Source organism: Anomaloglossus baeobatrachus, chromosome 5, assembly GCF_048569485.1.
Source record: "Anomaloglossus baeobatrachus isolate aAnoBae1 chromosome 5, aAnoBae1.hap1, whole genome shotgun sequence".
In the NCBI taxonomy this organism is placed as follows: Eukaryota; Metazoa; Chordata; class Amphibia; order Anura; family Aromobatidae; genus Anomaloglossus; species Anomaloglossus baeobatrachus.
The window spans coordinates 587,197,218-587,214,316 of NC_134357.1; the positions used below are offsets into that span (position 1 = coordinate 587,197,218).

The following is a 17,099-nucleotide window of genomic DNA, read 5'->3' on the forward strand; positions in this document are numbered from 1 at the left end:
GTGGAATGATTTTTTTTTACAGCACTATCAAAAAGGAAGTATGTAAAATAAAGCTCATTAGGGCTTCAACTCAGAGGCTGTAACTTGCTATCTAGTGGAGAAAAGCTGCTAGACGATGTCCAATTGGTTTCGCTTTCCAACTTTGTCAGGGGGTCAGATGTGAAGTCCACTTCAAATGATTGAGGAAAGTTTGTCCTGAATGGTGCACCCATAGCTTATAGCAACCGAGAAGAATGAGCGTTTTTTGCGAACTTTTTCAACCAAAGAGTCTTTCCAGAACTCATCATGAAGTAATGAGATCTATACAAATGAACTGTTACTACATTTTATTGGTTTTAATAACTGTTGAATTCTTAATATCGTTAAATATCGGAAACATAATCTGAATGTATTTCTAATTCTCGAGATTCCAACTGAAAGTACAAATGTCTTCTCCGTCTGTCTTCTAGATATACTCGTACGAAGTCATCTAACATATTATTACTTTATTCCAGTAGTATTGTTTTACATGATATTTTGAATGTTTTTACAACAGCTCATCTTTTTTCCATTTATGTTTGTATAATTTTTGTGACCCGTGAAGGATGGAGATGGACAGGGACAAGATGGCGGAGAGGATATTCCACCTCACCCTAGAGATCCTCTTCCGGCTTACTGGAGAGGTGAGAGATTCTGATGACGTCACATTACATCATTCTTATCTATGGGAATAACAGATGGACAGAACTGGAGAGGTGAGGACTCTGGAAATGTCTGGAGTGAGATTTATTACTGTGTCTCTCCATAACCAGGATTACACAGTAGTGAAGAAGACCTCTAGTGAGCGCTGTCAGGCCCCTGTGTCTGAGGGATGGGGAAGACCCCTGAGCCCAATCACGGGGCCTCCACCTCACCCCCCGATACATGAGGACATCAATGACCAGACGATTCTAGAACTCACCTACAAGATGATTGAGCTGCTGACTGGAGAGGTGACACTGCTGGGAATGCTGGGACATTATACAGTAACGCTATGAAGGGATCGGGGGTGACGGTATCATTGTATGTGTCAGGTTCCTATAAGGTGTCAGGACGTCACCGTCTATTTCTCCATGGAGGAGTGGGAGTATTTAGAAGGACACAAAGATCTGTACAAGGACGTCATGATGGAGGATCCCCAGCCCCTCACATCACCAGGTAATAGACAGGACTAAATACACACGGCCTATAATTATCTGTATGTAAGGAATGAATTCAGTCCCTGTATGTGTCCCCTCCAGTTCTATCCAGTAAGAGGACAACACCAGAGAGATGTCCCCGTCCTCTTCTCCCACAGGACTGTAAACAAGAAGACCCCGATGTTCCTCAGGATCATCAGGTAGATGGAGAGAAGGAGCCATGAAATCTCCCTATGATGTGTAGACGGCTGTGAAGGTCTTGTGCTCAGTCTTGTTTTATCCTCCAGTATTATATGTGTTATACTTGTGTAATGAGAGCGGTGGAGATGGCAGGATTAGAGCTGATCATAGATGGGACTTCTCCATCTGTCTGTGACTTTTCAGGGTGAAGATCTGATCCTTATTAATAGTAAAGGAACATATGTGAGGGGTGATGAGCGGAGTAAAGAAGAGATTCCTACAGATAGCCGCATAGGTGAGTAGTAACCACGAAATGCAGAGACATCACATATTCTTCTCATGGGAATGTACAATTTGAGGGCATCTCTTGTGTACAGCGCCCTCTTTAGATGAAACCACAGATTTTCAATTGGATTCAGGTCTGGGCACTGGCTGGGCCATTCCAAAATTGGTTGTCTTCTGGCCAATCCCATCTTTTGTTGATTTGGAGGTATACTTGGGGTTGGTGTCATGCTGAAATTCTTATCAATTTTCAGCTCTTTAGCAGCGACCTAAAGGTTTTGTTATAAAATTAACTAATATTTGGAACTTTTCATAAAGGTCTGGCTCCAGTTGCCAAAAGAACAGCTACATAGCCTAATGTTGCCTCCACCATGCCTTAATGTGGGTATGCTATTCTTTTGGTGTTTTACAGTGTTGGCCTTGCAGCAAATATATCTTTTGGAATTATGGATAAAATGTTTAACCTTCGTCTCCTCAGTCATAACACACATTCTTTTCACAGACTTGATGTGGGTTTTTGGCAAAACATAGATGGGCTTGGGTGGTTTTCTTTGTAAGAAATGTTTTCCGTCTTGCCAACCTATTCCACTGGCCAGCATATGAAAAATATGTTAGATTGTTGTCATATGCAGTACACAACCAGGACTTTCCATAAATTTCTGCAGCGCCTTTAATGTTGCTGTAGGACTATTGGCAACCTTCTTGACTTTTCATCAATTTTTGAAGGGCGTCTAGTCCTAGGTTCAAAATTTAAGCCACTTCTTAATGATGTATTCACAGTGCCACATAGTACATCTAATGGCTATGCAGATCAGCTGGACTGACCTGTACATGTGACCTAGTCAGACAGTGATAATCTTTTGATGATAAATCACTGATTATATTGAGACTATAGCACCATTTAATAAGTGACATATCACTGTAGTCAGACTCTCTTGCCCTATGTTATCCTGCTTTCATATTAACCCTTTAGTGACGGAGCTAATTTTCACCTTAATGACCAGACCAAATTTTGCAATTCTGACCAGTGTCACTTCATGAGGTTATAACTCTGGAACGCTTCAACGGATCCCGGTGATTCTGAGATTGTTTTTTCGTCACATATTGGACTTCATGTTAGTACCAAATTTAGGACAATATTTTTTGTGTTTATTTATGAAAAAAATTGAATATTGGCAAAAATTTTGAAAATTTAGCAATTTTCAACTTTTGAATTTTTATACCGTTAAACCAGAGATTTCTGTGACACAAAATAGTTAATAAATAACATTTCCCACATGTCTACTTTACATCAGCACAATTTTGGAAACAAAATTTTTTTTTGTTAGGAAGTTAGAGGGGTTCAAAGTTTATCAGCAATTTCTCATTTTTACATCAAAATTTACAAAACCAGTTTTTTAGGGACCACATCACATTTGAAGTGACTTCAATAGGCCTAGATGACAGAAAATACCCAAAAGTGACACCATTCTAAAAACTGCACCCCCCAAAGTACTCAAAACCACATTCAAGAAGTTTATTAACCCTTCAGGTGCTTCACATGAACAAAAGCAATGTGGAATGAAAAAAAGCAAAAATTAAATTTTACCTAAAAATGTTGCTCTAACCCAAATTTATTCACTTTTAGAAGAAATAACACAACAAAATGGACCTCAAAACTTGTTACCCACTTTCTTATGAGCGCGCTGATACCCCACATGTGGTCAGAAACCTCTGTTTGGACAAATGGGAGGGCTCGGAACAGAAGGAGCAATATTTGAATTTTGGAAAGCAAATTTGGCTGAAATAGATTGCGGGCACCATGTTGCATTTACAGGTCCGCTAAGGTACCTAAACAGAAGAAATCCCTCACAAGTGACACCATTTTGGAAACTAGACCCCTCAAGGCTTCTATCTAGGGGTATAGTGAGCATTTTAGATCCACAGGTACTTCACAGATTTTGTTAACGTTACGTTGTCATATTGAAAATTTTAATAATTTTCTCAAAAATGTTGCTTTAGCATCAATTTTCTCACTTTTTCAAGAGGTAATTCCAAAAATTTGACCTCAAGGTTTGTTAACCACTTTTTTATGAGCGCGGTGATACCTCACATGTGGTCTGAAACCTTTGTTTGGACAAATGGGAGGGCTTGGAACGAAAGGAGCAATATTTGAATTTTAGAAAGGAAATTTGGCTGAAAAAGATTGCGGGCACCATGTCGCATTTGGAGGTCCCCTAAGGTACCTAAACAGCAGAAACCCCGCACAAGTGGCCCCATTTTGGAAACTAGGCCCCTCAAGGAATTTATCTAGATGTTTGGTGAGTACCCTGAACCCTCAGGTGCTTCACAGAATTTTATAACGTTGAGCCATGAAAAAAAAAAATAAAATTTTACCACAAAATTGTTATTTCAACCAGGTAGCTTTTTTTTTTACAAGAGTAAAAGGAAAAAATTCAGCATAACATTTATTGTGCAATTTCTCCTGAGTTTGGTGATACCTTATATGTGGTGGAAATCAACTGTTTGGGCGCATGGCAGGGCTCGGAAGGGAAGGAGTGCCATTTGACTGCAAAATTGGCTGGAATCAATAGCGGACGCCAGGTTGCATTTGGAGAGCCCCTGAGGTGCCTAAACAGTGGCGGTCCCCCAAAAGTGACTCCATTCTGGAAACAAGACACCTCAAGGCTTTTATCAAGGTGTATAGTGAGCAGTTTGAATCCACGAGTACTTCACAGAATTTGATAAGCTTAGGTTGCCATATTGAAAATTTTCATTTTTTTCACAAAACTGTTGCTTTAGCATCAAATTTCTCACTTTTTCAAGAGACAACAACAAACCGTGGACCCCACAGGTTGTTATCCAATGTCTTATGAGCACAGGGATACTCCACATGTGGCCAAAAACCTCTGTTTGGATAAATGGGAGGGCTTGGAATGGAGGGAGCACCATTTGAATTCTGGAAAAGCTGAAATAAATTGCGCGCACCATGTCACATTAGCAGGGCCCCTTGGGTACCTATACATCAGAAACCCCCCACAAGTGACCCCATTTTGGAAACTGGATTTTATTCAGGAGTATAGTAAGCATTTTGAATCCACAGGTACTTCACAAAAATGTTGCTGTAGCAACAAATGTCTCACTGTTAGGCTATGTGGCCATGATCCAGCGACACGGCATCTAGTACACAGTGTCAGCCTTCCTGCAGAGATGTGAGTGTTGTCCACGGGAGAACGCAGCTGCCCAAGCCCACGATTTGGGTTCAGGCCGCTGTGGAGCTCTATGCTACCTGCAGAGAACACTCATCTCCGCAGCATAAATTGACATGCTGAGGCTCGGGAAGCTGCGCCACAGGTCGGTTTATGCTGCGGAGAAAAGAAGCACATTGGGCATGGGATTTCTAAAAATCCTTCCACTGTGCTTCTACTGCACAACGCAGCGCTATGGACGCAGGGAAAACACTCTGCGCCCAAAACGCTGCAAACCCTGATTGTGGGCACACAGCGTAAAATGCTACAATGGATGAATGGATAGATGTCAAACAAATATAACGTCCCATTCCCCTGCATATTCTAAGCTGGCGCCCTTTAGTGCCTTTCATGTGGCACTAAAGGGTACCTAGCCTTGTATTTAGCCCCCCAAAAAATTAATAATTAAAATAAACGACGTGGGGTCCCCCCTATTTTTGATAGCCAGCTAGGGTAAAGCAGACAGCTGTAGCCTGCAAACCACAGCTGACAGCTTCACCTTGGCTGGTGATCAATTTGGAGGGCTCCCCAGGCGTTTTTTAAAAAAAAACCAAAACGTGGGGTCCCCCCCAAATTAGATCACCAGCCAAGGTGAAGCGGACAGCTGGGGTCTGGTATTCTCAGGGTGGGAAGAGCCATGGTTATTGGACTCTTCCCAGCCTAAAAATAGCAGGCCGCAGCCGCCCCAGAAGTGGCGCATCCATTAGATGCGCCAATCCTGGCGCTTCGCCCCAGCTCATCCCGCGCCCTGGTGCGGTGGCAGACGGGGTAATATATGGGGTTGATACCAGCTGTAATGTCACCTGGCATCAAGCCCTGGGGTTAGTGATGTCACGGCATCTGAACAGATACCCGACATCACTAACCCAGTCAGTAATAGAAAAAAAAAAGACAAAAAAAAAATTTATTTGAAAAAACACTCCCCGAAACATTCCTCTTTTACCAATTTATTGAAAAAAAAGAAATTCCGGTCGCTGTAATCCATTTTGGAGGTCCCTCGGCGACTCTGGATCTTCTAGAATATGGGGGGCACGTTCAGGGAACGTATCCCCCATTTTCTGGAAGAGCAAGCTCTCCATGAGCAGTGTGGGTGCAGTAATCTGAGAATACTGCACTCACACTGCCCCGGTCCAACCTAGGGCAGAGTGACCTGCAGTAACCTCATTCCAGAATATGAGGGGCACGCTCACAGAACGTACCCCCCATTTTCTGGAACAGCAGCCTCTCCATGTGAGGAGTGTGGCTGCAGATCACTGCACTCACCCTCCCCCGGTCCACAGTGGAGCCTGTGCATCAGCGACGTCAGCAGGATCCCTGCTTCCAGGGATCCAGCTGACAGCCGCTGTCTGCGCATGCGCCGCCAGCATTGAAGAAGGAGGCGGCGATCGCGGGCCCGGAGCGGCAGACAGGTAACGTATAACCGGGGGCTTGGGGGTGGGGGGGGTTACGGGGGGTTACCTAGTGGGACCTGGGGACACCTTTCTGCCGCATGTGACGTGTCACATGCGGCAGAAAGAGCAGAATGAAGGCGGCCGCGCGCTGTGCGCCGCCATCTTCCACGCTCCGGAGGGGGGAGGGGGGTGGTGGCTCTGGAGAACCGGAGGGGGCTCCGGTGACCAGAGGGCTCCGGTGGACCGGAGGAGGGGTCAGGGGGAGGACATTTCCCTCCGATCTGAAATGTTTGATCATTTCAGATCGGAGGGAAATGACTGCAGAGCCGGCGGCGGCTGCAGTTTTCTGTGCGCTTCGGCGCCATTTTGGATGTCCGGTGGGGGTAGGGGTGGGGGTGGGGGGACTCTCCGGTACCGGGGGCTTTGGGGGCACTAGGGGGTTAGATTTCTTTCTCATCTGACATGTTTGATCATGTCAGATGAAAAAGAAATCAGTTTTACCGGCCATTTCTTTTTTTTTCATGTGTTCGTCGGTATACGGTGTATACCGCCGATCACATGATCGGGGTCCAAAAAAAACACCCCGATTCATAATCTGGGGGGTCTCAGCTACCCCCGGTAGCTGAAACCCCCGAGATTTTCGGTCGCTGGGGGGCGCTACAGGGTTTTTTCGGGCCGCCGCTTTAAAGCGGCGGAACAGAATAAGTACCCTGTTTTGCCGCCGCTTTAAGTCGTACGGCCGTCGTTATGAGGTTAAATAGCAAACACCTGCTGACTGATTCCCTCTAACCAGACTCCCTGTAAATGAAGGCAACTGTGTACTGACTACTATATAACATGAGTGTAAATGTGATTGGTTAATTCGGAACACAACCTCATCCTCAATTGTAAGAGGGTGTTCAAACTTATAAAACCTATATATAATAATAAAAAATATATATAATATATATGCGGACTGGGTGAAATAAGTATTGAACACGACACCAATTTTCCACGTAAATATATTTCTATAGGTGCTGTTGACGTCAATGTCTCACCAGTTGTCGGTAAAATCCCATCCAATCCACACGGGCAAAGAAATCAAACCATAGATGTCTAAATTTAGTGATGTGTAATAATGATAAATGGCACAGGAAAAAAGTATTGAACATATGAAGAAAGAGAGATGCAAAAAGCCATGGAAAGTCCTGACACCAGCTGAACTCTATCAGTAATTAGAAAGCAATCCTGAAACCTTTTGGAAAACTGCTTCAACTGATGGCCAGTGAAAATAAGTCTTATTACCAAGGCATCACAATAAACATCTCATGATGGGTAAAACCAGTGAGTTGACTCAAAACCTTCCCAACTTTATTGTTGGAAAGCATGCTGATGATATTGGTAACAGAAGCTACTAATTATTCCATTGAGCACTGTTGGGGTCATAATCCGAAAGTGGAAAGAACATCATTTCACCATTAATGAGACCATGACCAGGTGCTTCCCACAAGATTTCAAACAGAGGAGTAAAAATAATTATCAGAAGAGTTGTCCAAGGGCCAAAAACCAACTGTGGAGAGTTACAGAAAGGCCTGGAATCAACAGGTACAATTGTTTCACAGAAAACAATAAATAATGCACTCCCTGTTATGAATATCATCAGAGATGGTGCTGTTCCCGGGAGTGTTTTTGGACACCTTCTGGTGGCTAGTGCTGGTAGTGAGTCTGATTCTGCATCTGTCATTCAGACAGGTGTGGAAGATGATTGCTGTTTCAGTAAGCCTATGGAGTCCAGCCTAGGGAGATATAGTAGGGGCAGTCTCTGCCTAAACTTTGCTGTTGATAATTGTTTCTGCTCCATGTGAAGATGTCCTGAAGTTTTGTCCTCAAGCCTTTAGGCTTTTTGCCTTTCCCTGTAGGTTCTGTTTTTGCTTTTTTTTTCTGCTCCTTTTTTTTTTGGATTCTCCATGAATGATTTCTACAGTGGCTTTTCATTCCTTTGCATCGGTTTTGTTTCCATGTCATCCTGAGTCTGCAGCTATGCCTGATAAGTATTTTTGTTTTCTCATCCTGAGATTTAATTAGTTGTCATACATATTTCTGTCCTTTTGTTTGCAGTTTATGGAAACTGTGCAATCTCAGTGGTTTTTCCTTCTGAGGGTTTTTTCTCTTAGTCTGGGCTTGGTTAAAGGCTGAATTTGCACTGAAGGGCGTTTCTGCTTAATCTAAGTCTTTTTCTAAATCTGTGTTTGAGAATAATCCCCTATTGTTTCTTGCATGTAAATACGAGCTCCTCCTGCACTATTTTTGAAGGACGATTTATTCCCAGCAAGAAAGTGAGTTTTGCTCCCTGTCTGATCTGGAGTTTGTATTTTTTATCTCATGTGTTTTTTTTAGTAAAGATCTTTTTTATTATATTTGCATTTTCTATTTAAATGTATTTGCACAAGAGTTCCTGATATAGTGGGAGGATAGATCTTGTGATCTTTTAAGGGAATTTGATTATCAGGTGTTGGTGTTTTTCAGGGTTTTTACAGGCTGCAACCAGCAATCTATCCTATACTTTTGTGTCTAGCTAGCAGGGCCTCACTTTGCTTAACTCTATATTTACCATCTGTGTGTTGTTTTTTTCTTACATCACCGTTGTTATATGTTGGGGGCTTTTGACTTTCCTTTGAAGCTGCTTTGAAGCAAGTCAGGATTCCTCATTTCATCTTTGAGGTTATTTAGTTCTGTGGTGGTGACGAGGCGTCTAGGTTTGTTAGGAACGCTCCACCGCAATTCTTCTTGTTGTGTTTGTGTTGTCAGTGGATTGCAGCCAGCTAAGTTTCCAACTACTCTTGTGCATTATCTTCTACTATTTTTTATGGGATTTTTGTAAGATCGTTTGCGGTCTCCTGACCATAACAACTCCCCCTCCATGGCCAATATGCACGCTCACATCACAGGACTCCATTATTGAACAAAAAACATATTCAAATGCGTTTTATGTTTGTTCAAAATTTTTAAGACAAGCCTGTAATACTGGAAGAATATAGTCTGGTCAGATGAGACCAAAATTGGACTCTCACACCATAATTAGAAGCTAAAAAGCAAATCACCCCAAAAGAGAAGTATGGAGGTGGGAACATCATGGTGTGGGGCTGTTTTTCAGCATACGACACTGGCAAACTTCTATTAATTGAAGGAAGGATGAATGGACAAATGTACAGAGATATTCTTAATAAAAATCTGCTGCCATCTACCAGGATGATGAAGATGAAATGAGGGTGCAGATTTCAGCAAGACAATGATCCCAAACACACAGCCAAGGAAACTCTCAATTGTTTTCAGAGAAAGAAAATAAATCTGCTAGACTGGCTGAGTTGATCACCGGAGCTGAATTCAATAAAAAAAATATATGGAAGGAACTAAAGCTCAGAGTTCATAGAAAAAGCTCGGAACCTGCAGGATGAGTGTTTGTGTGTAAGAATGGGCCAAAATCCCACCTGAGCAATGCAGGCAACTAGTGTCTCGATACAGGTGGTTATAATGCTCTCGTCAATATAATTGTGTTTTCTTTTAATATAATGAGTTGATTGTGACAGTGTGGTTGGCCAAGCATTTTAGAATGGGGAGGCCCTACTTTCAATTTTACTCAGGGCTCAAATTTGCCTAAAATTCAGCCTTGCTGGTTTTGAGGGTCTACTGTTAGACTGTTCGATTATAATCTGCTTTGCATCACGGTCTTCGTTAAAAAATTAATTTTGCAGCACGCCTTGAAATTTTAGGTGATCCTATTCAAAAGTAATAAAAAAATTTTTTTTTGGCAGATGAATGTACCTGGAGCTCAGAGGAACATTGGATGTCTTTAGATTATAAAGCAGTGGATTGTGGTATCACACGAGATATATGTGAAGAACAGGTCATAATTCAAAATCTAGCCCTTCACGGAAAAGATCTATCATCTGATCCTTCTAAACAGGTCTTATCTTCCAATTCATCACAGAATGTTATGAACAATAAACTGTACAGGAAAGGAGTCATGAAACAAAGAGGTCACTCAGGAGGGAAACCATTTTCATGTTCGGAATGTGGGAAATGTTTTGAATGGAAATCAAATTTTTTTAGACATCAGAAGATTCACACAGGAGAGAAGCCATTTTCTTGTAAAGATTGTGGGAAATGTTATAGCGAAAAATCAGATCTTTTTAGACATCAGAGTATTCACACAGGGGAGAAGCCGTATTCATGTCACCAATGTGGGAAACCTTTTAATAAAAAAGCAAATCTTGTTCGACATCAGTGGGTTCACACAGGGCTGAAGCCATTTTCATGTTCAGAATGTGAGTCACTTTTTAGTGATAAATCGGCTCTTATTATGCATCAAACTATACACAGCGGAGTGAAGCCGTTTGTATGTTTGGAATGTGGAAAATGTTTTAATCGGAATTCGAGTCTTATGAAACATAAGAAAAGTCACACAGGGGAGAAGCCATTTTCTTGTGAAGAATGTGGGAAATGTTTTATTGAGAAATCAGATCTTTTTAGACATCAAAGAATTCACACAGGCGCAAAGCCGTATTCATGTTCAGAATGTGAAAGATGTTTTAATCAGAAATCTGCTCTTTATAGACATCAGATAATTCACACTGGAGTAAAGGCATTTTCATGTTCAGAATGTGGGAAATGCTTTAGTCTGAATTCAAGTCTTGTTAGACATCTAAGAATTCACACAGGGGAGAAGCCATTTTCTCGATAAATTGTGTGAAATATTTAACTGAGGAATCAGTTCTAAATAATGTAAAAAAAAAAAAACTTCACACGTAGCAGAATGCACTTTCTGTATGTGGAAAATGTTTGAACCAAAACCCAGCTCTAAATGTCCATAGTAAATGTCACAAAGGAAAAAAAATTGCATGTCCATAATGTTTGACGGTTTCTATACAAATCACAGCTTTTAAATATCAAAGGACACAGACAGAGAGGTACCTTTTTTTTTTCCACACTTTTTTTAGTTATACACAGTACAGTGGAGGTGTCTGTCATTCACGGAGTAGGATAAGTCCGTGTACACAGCGTGACAGTTGTACTCAGACTTACAATTGTCTGGCGCACTACAAAAACGCCACAACCAAAAGGGGAAACCTCGAGAACACTATAACAACGGTGGGCCATGGCGCTAGAGAGATGGAAGATAGGACACCTACACTCACCTGCAGCTGTACCCTACCCTTCTAGCCAGCCCAATACAGGTTCCACACCTGTCCCTGAGCAGGATACCTGAAACCCTAGGAAAACCCTGCAGTAACCCTAGCTAGTGAGCTGGCAAGTGAGGATCACTAGTCCCACCGCTGCACAAATACAGCACAAGGGAAAGGTAGACACACAGGGGGAAAAAAATACAATACAAACTCCACAGCTGCAGCCAGACTCCAATACAGAAGATGGATGGGCTCAGTTCAGAACCCCAGCAGCTCCTTTCACCAAGGTGGCCAGAGTAGAATTAATTCTCTCAACAGCAACGGTTGCTGATTAAAGCCACTACTTAAAGGTGAGGGGCGTGATAACAAAGCAGCTGCACCTGACATGGACTGCCGGAAACCTGCTGGCAACAAAACTGACATTCACCCTACCAAAGGAAAAAACTACTTACTGTGAAGAATCTCCCAACAGAATGAGACTCAAGCCCTGAAACTGTCACAGGTCTCTATATGCAGAGAGACCACCGTGACCGTGTCCTAATAATATAATTTTATTTCTATGGTGCCAACATATTCCGCAACATGTAACAAATCAGAGTGGACATGTACAAGTAATATTGAATATTACAGAGTAACATATTCATTGAGTAACAAGAGCAGTGAGGGCCCTACTTTGGAGCTTAATGATTAGGTTATAGGCCAGTCTAAAAAGATGTATCTTAAAACAGTGGAACTGGGAATTTACTGGATTGTTTGAGGTAGTGCATTCAAGAGAACTTTTGCAGCACAAGGGAAGTCTTTTCCTGAGATTGCAGTAGAGATTGGGGGTGCTTGTTTGTTTTGTTGTTTTTTTTTTGTAAATTCATGAAAGTCTAGAGAATGTTATAATTAATTTGGTAATAAAAATGATCTCATATTTAAAACGATTAGTAAAATAAAAATACAACAGTTGTAAGTTAACTAAAGTCGCATGTCATTGAAATAATAGCAACGTAGAACACAGACAGCCAAATTTATTAAGATTAAGTGATGTGCATTTATGCCCAAATTCCAGTCTGGCATAAGCACCTTCATGATTTGGAGCTCAAATGTTGGTCAAGAACTTCTAAATGTAAAGTGCTGGGCATAAGATATTGACCTTCAGTAGTTTTATTCTATTTTTACTAGTTTGATCATACAACTACTTCTACTGTAAGATAAAGATAATGTTATGCTCGCCGGGCAAGCAGGGATTTAGTGAACCCACTTGGCCACAATTTAACAAGGGTGTGTAATGGATGGCCAGGGAACACAGAGGAACCTATGCAGACCCCAATGCTGGGATCACTGAGCTCACCCTCTGACCTGGAGGTACCCTTGAAGGTAGGAAAGTCCAGGCCCCCAACTTGGCCCTAAACTCCTGTCCTGTCCCTGATGACAAAGTTCCCACCACCCAGGGGACTGACAAGGACAGACATCCCCTAAACCCCTACAACAAAGAACTACAATAAGAAGTAAGTACAATAAGAAGAACTACAAGAAGTAAAATAAAACCTCATGAACACCTAAAACCTGCACCAGGTTAAAACCAAGGATGAACAGGTAAGGGATAACAGCGGAAAAAATGTAGATCAAAAACAAAACTGGCAACAAACCGCAGCAGGCAGCAACAACCACGTCCTCTCTGCTCCCAGGTTAGCTCCTAACTGAATAGAATAACCAGCATCAAGTCCAGGAAGCAGAGGGCTTAAATCCCGGACTGCTGCCAGCTGAGAAAGTCTGCTACTGCACCAGAGAAGGAATTAACCTTTAATGTACTCACAGAAAAAACTACATTTAAAGTGCATGGTCCCAGATGAGCCTGTCCCTATACATGTGACACACAGAAATCCCAGAGGGGCTTGACTGCTGAACCACACCTGGATTTCACCAGAGCCTCTGACGATGAGGGTGTTATGCTGCAGGTGTGAGACTGGGTGGCACTCGGGAAGACTGGTCAGGGGTACAGGAGCGACAGTCTCTGGAGATAGATAACAGCAGCAGCAGGCATTGAGGTTTTGACTGGTATGGATGTGGTAGCAGTGGGTATCATGGCTGGAGGCCGACATGGCAGCTTGAGCAGCAGCAGCATGTTAGGATTTCAGCAGCAGTATACTGAAACACAAACATTTATCAGCAGCGGAAACTAGCACAATGTAACAGCAGCAGCACAGTGCTAGGGGACCTGAGAACTAGCAACGTATTAGACTCATTGCCCAGGCACTTCCTAGAGGAGGGAAGCACCTTATATACCTGTAGCCTCTCAGCTGACCTGAGAGGCACTTCCAGGTTAAGGGTATGCTGGCCCTTTAAGAAAGTGGGTGTGGCCACGCGTGATATCCTAGAGCAGAAGCAAAAAACCTGTGATGAGAATGCAGTCTCCGAGAGACAGCAGCATGGGAAAGGAACAGAGTTGCTATTGGAGAAGGAACAGACAGGTGAAACAACCGATGTCCCTGCCGAGGGAGAGGGGCAAGGCCATGCAGGGATGCCAGTATGTGCGTTATAGATAATACAGCTGATCATTCTATTTATTGATACATTTAAAAAAAAAAAAAATTAAAAATGATCTCTCTCGTGAAAAAATTATTTCTTCCCTAAATGAAAGCAACGAATTGTTTGCAATAATGTGCAAAACATTTTTGATTCATCACTTTGGAAGAATTTTTGGGCATTTTCCTCTTTTAATTTGGCTTCCTTGGACTTTCCCCCCCCAGATATTATCTGATCCTCAGCTGCTGTCACTCAAGAAGCTGCCGATTTTATAAACTTTACTTTCTTGGGTTTCAAAACCTATACATCCGAGCTAACCACCACAGGTATGTATAGAATCAGCCTGATCGTGCCAGTATAGCACTGGATTTAGGTTATATACGAAAATCTTGGTGACTGGATCCCTTTTAATTTTGTAACTTTTGATCTAGCCATGGACTTATTTGTGTGACATTGTGAAAAAGATCTGAATTCATCATTCCATCAATTGTCAAAACTCAACCATGTCCTGTCGAAGCAGCCCCACATTTTTACACTACTTCGTTTGATTCTTGATGTGATGTTTTTATGATGGTCTGAAGTGTTGGATGTTTTGGGACTAGAGATGAGACAATTGACTCACAGAACTCCAGTCCATTGGCCAGGTATGTAATCTGTGGCTGATGGATTAGAGGCCTGCAAATCTTCTTACCTCCCAGCATTCCCAGTTCTTTTGATTAGCCAAACTGGTGCAACATCATCATTGCATCTTGAGGATTATCTAGATATTTGTCACAAACGTGAGACAAGCCTTTACGTTGTTTTAGGTTAGCCATGGTTTCCAAACCTCTCTCATAAATGCAATTTTGGCCCAGTATATTGCTAATTTTGGAATTGTGTACATTGATCGTAAAAGGACTCTTGTCGGCACAGAATAATTGTTCAAATCAATAACAGGCATTCGGTGCACCCTTGGCGTGGCCAAACATGTAAGTGCATTTTACCACCTACTTGTTTTCCCTTCATCTTCATCACCCTCTTCTTTGATTGACAGCTTTGACTTTATTTATAGAGCCAGAGTAGGGATGAATCGGTGGGAAGGTGCACTGAAATATTTGGCCATGACAAAAGTGATACGTGGTTTGTACAGCAATTCTGTGCAGACACACACCCTTTAATTGAGGAATTCAGTTCTATACAGTGTGTCCACCCATATCCTGTCCACCGCCATTAACTTGAGAACGGCGGCAGCTATAGGCATAGAAGTGGTGTCTAGGTATAGTAAAGTAGCCATGCGCTACGCAATGAAGCCACCTATAGCGCCACCTGGTGGAAAACAACGGAGTTATTTTTATTTCGAAAACGGAGCGAGATAGAGAAAAAAAGTGAATTACAAAGTTGTAGGGCATCATCAATTCAGTACAAATCGACACCAGGATATGGGTGGACACACTGTATATGATCATCTGGGTTCTTTTGTGACCTCCTAGATGTTAGAGATCATCTGGTGAGGTGGATTCACAAGGCCACAGGTCAGGGTGAATACACTGACCAAGGGCATTGGCATAGAAGGCTGAAAGGATCATTGAATAGTGAGTAAACTGACTACGGGTGGCAAACACACTAGTGAGGCAGGACACATCAAAAGTCACAGAACCAGGAATGCAGATGAAGATAGGAGACCAGATGATGAACAAACTGTGAAAGCTGAAGAACTACACACATGCAAGTTGCAAAGATCAAAGGCATCTGCAGTGTTGGTTGCAGTGTAATACGAACAGTCTCTAATAATGCTTACAGCAAATGATAGGTTAACCAGTAGGCCACAAAAGCAGTTTGCGGCAAAAATTCAACTTAAGGAACTTGAATTTTATCCATTCCAAGACGCATGGCAACTGATCACACTCCACTGACCCAATCCCTAAGTGTCTAAGTGCTCCTTAAAAGCCCTTTAATGACTATGTAATTGAGGCACACTAAGCATCTTAGTTGGAGTATAGCAAAAACCGGTGACCGTAGATGTCACGGATGTGTAATGGTTGACATACAGTCATGAGGTTTATGGATAAAAGAAGGTCACCGCATTTGGCTGTGAAAAATGCTCCCTGACATTCTATTGTTCCTGCTGTTAGTATTCATTGTACTAGGTAGCTTTACAACTGGGTTTTCATCTCTTCCCCCTTTAGGATCCATGGAAGCGCTCCTGTCCAGCTACTGATTATCAGTATTCCCCTTGTGCTTAAAAGCTCCCATTTTCCCTGGACTTGTGCTAGTGATATTATCCTTGTGTCTTCTATAGTGTTTAGTGGGGTTGACGAAAAGCTCATTCCACACGTTCCCTATTTAGAGTCCAACACAATGGATACCTAGGGTCAGGTATCCGGCCCTGCGCATAGGTGCAAAACCTGTCTAGAGTGGTGAGGGACTCCAGGGACCAGCAGTAGGTTTGGTCAGAGGTCACCATCTCCCCCTTTCTTAGACAAAGGGTTTCCCTATTTTTCACCTTTACTTTTCCACATAGGACCAGGTAGAGCTTGAGAGGAGCTGGCTGCGTGCTAAAAACTATTGGACCAATTGCCGTAGAGCAGAGTCCATGCGATGCAGTGCCAGGTGAGGAGCTCGGTCTCAGGGAAATACCTCCACAAATACACAGCATTAAGGTGCGGGGTGGGGTTCCCAGGGACTGGGCTTGAACCCGAGGGGAAGCTTTGGGTTGTTAGGACACTGACGAGAGTATGGGCGGTTGTTGCTGGCTGGAGCTGGATACACTTGCTACGATTGTGAAATCCATCATCTGGAGGAGCGTAGGCTGAGACTGCACACCATACCGGTGGGAGACGCAGAAGCTGTAGGCCAACCAAAAGTTGGTCAGGGGTCACCATCTCCCCTTTCCCTAGACACAGGTTTTCTTTTTCACTCAGTACTTCCCCGTACCTAGCGTGTCAATAGAAGAATGAAGTGGAGTCCAATCCAGAAGAAGAGACACATGCGTAACACAAGATAAATTATCAATGATTTTTGTTGAAATTTTGGTAGGCTAGCCACCACGATTCTGAGTTTTGCTCATTTGAGAATGACTCCCATCCTTTCCAGACTGGAAGATTTCAATTACCTCATTTGGCATCGGTATTTCAGTTTTCTTTAGAAAGTGGCATCATATCTGTGTGTTTTTTTTGAGACCTTGCAATATCATTCCCATTGCCAAAAAGT

The 17,099-nt window shown here is 42.6% G+C and overlaps 1 protein-coding gene across 1 annotated transcript in view; it reads left to right on the forward strand.

Annotated features, from left to right (window-relative positions):
• Positions 1-1,261: 1,261 nt before the first annotated feature.
• Positions 1,262-17,099, forward strand: part of LOC142313158 (uncharacterized) — a 92,856-nt gene continuing 77,018 nt past the window's right edge. Inside the window, exons 1-3 of the mRNA XM_075352146.1 lie at positions 1,262-1,357; positions 1,542-1,632; positions 10,029-10,954. Coding sequence (XP_075208261.1) covers positions 10,061-10,954 — 894 coding nt within the window. The 5' untranslated portion in view covers positions 1,262-1,357; positions 1,542-1,632; positions 10,029-10,060. The remainder of the gene's footprint in view (positions 1,358-1,541; positions 1,633-10,028; positions 10,955-17,099) is intronic.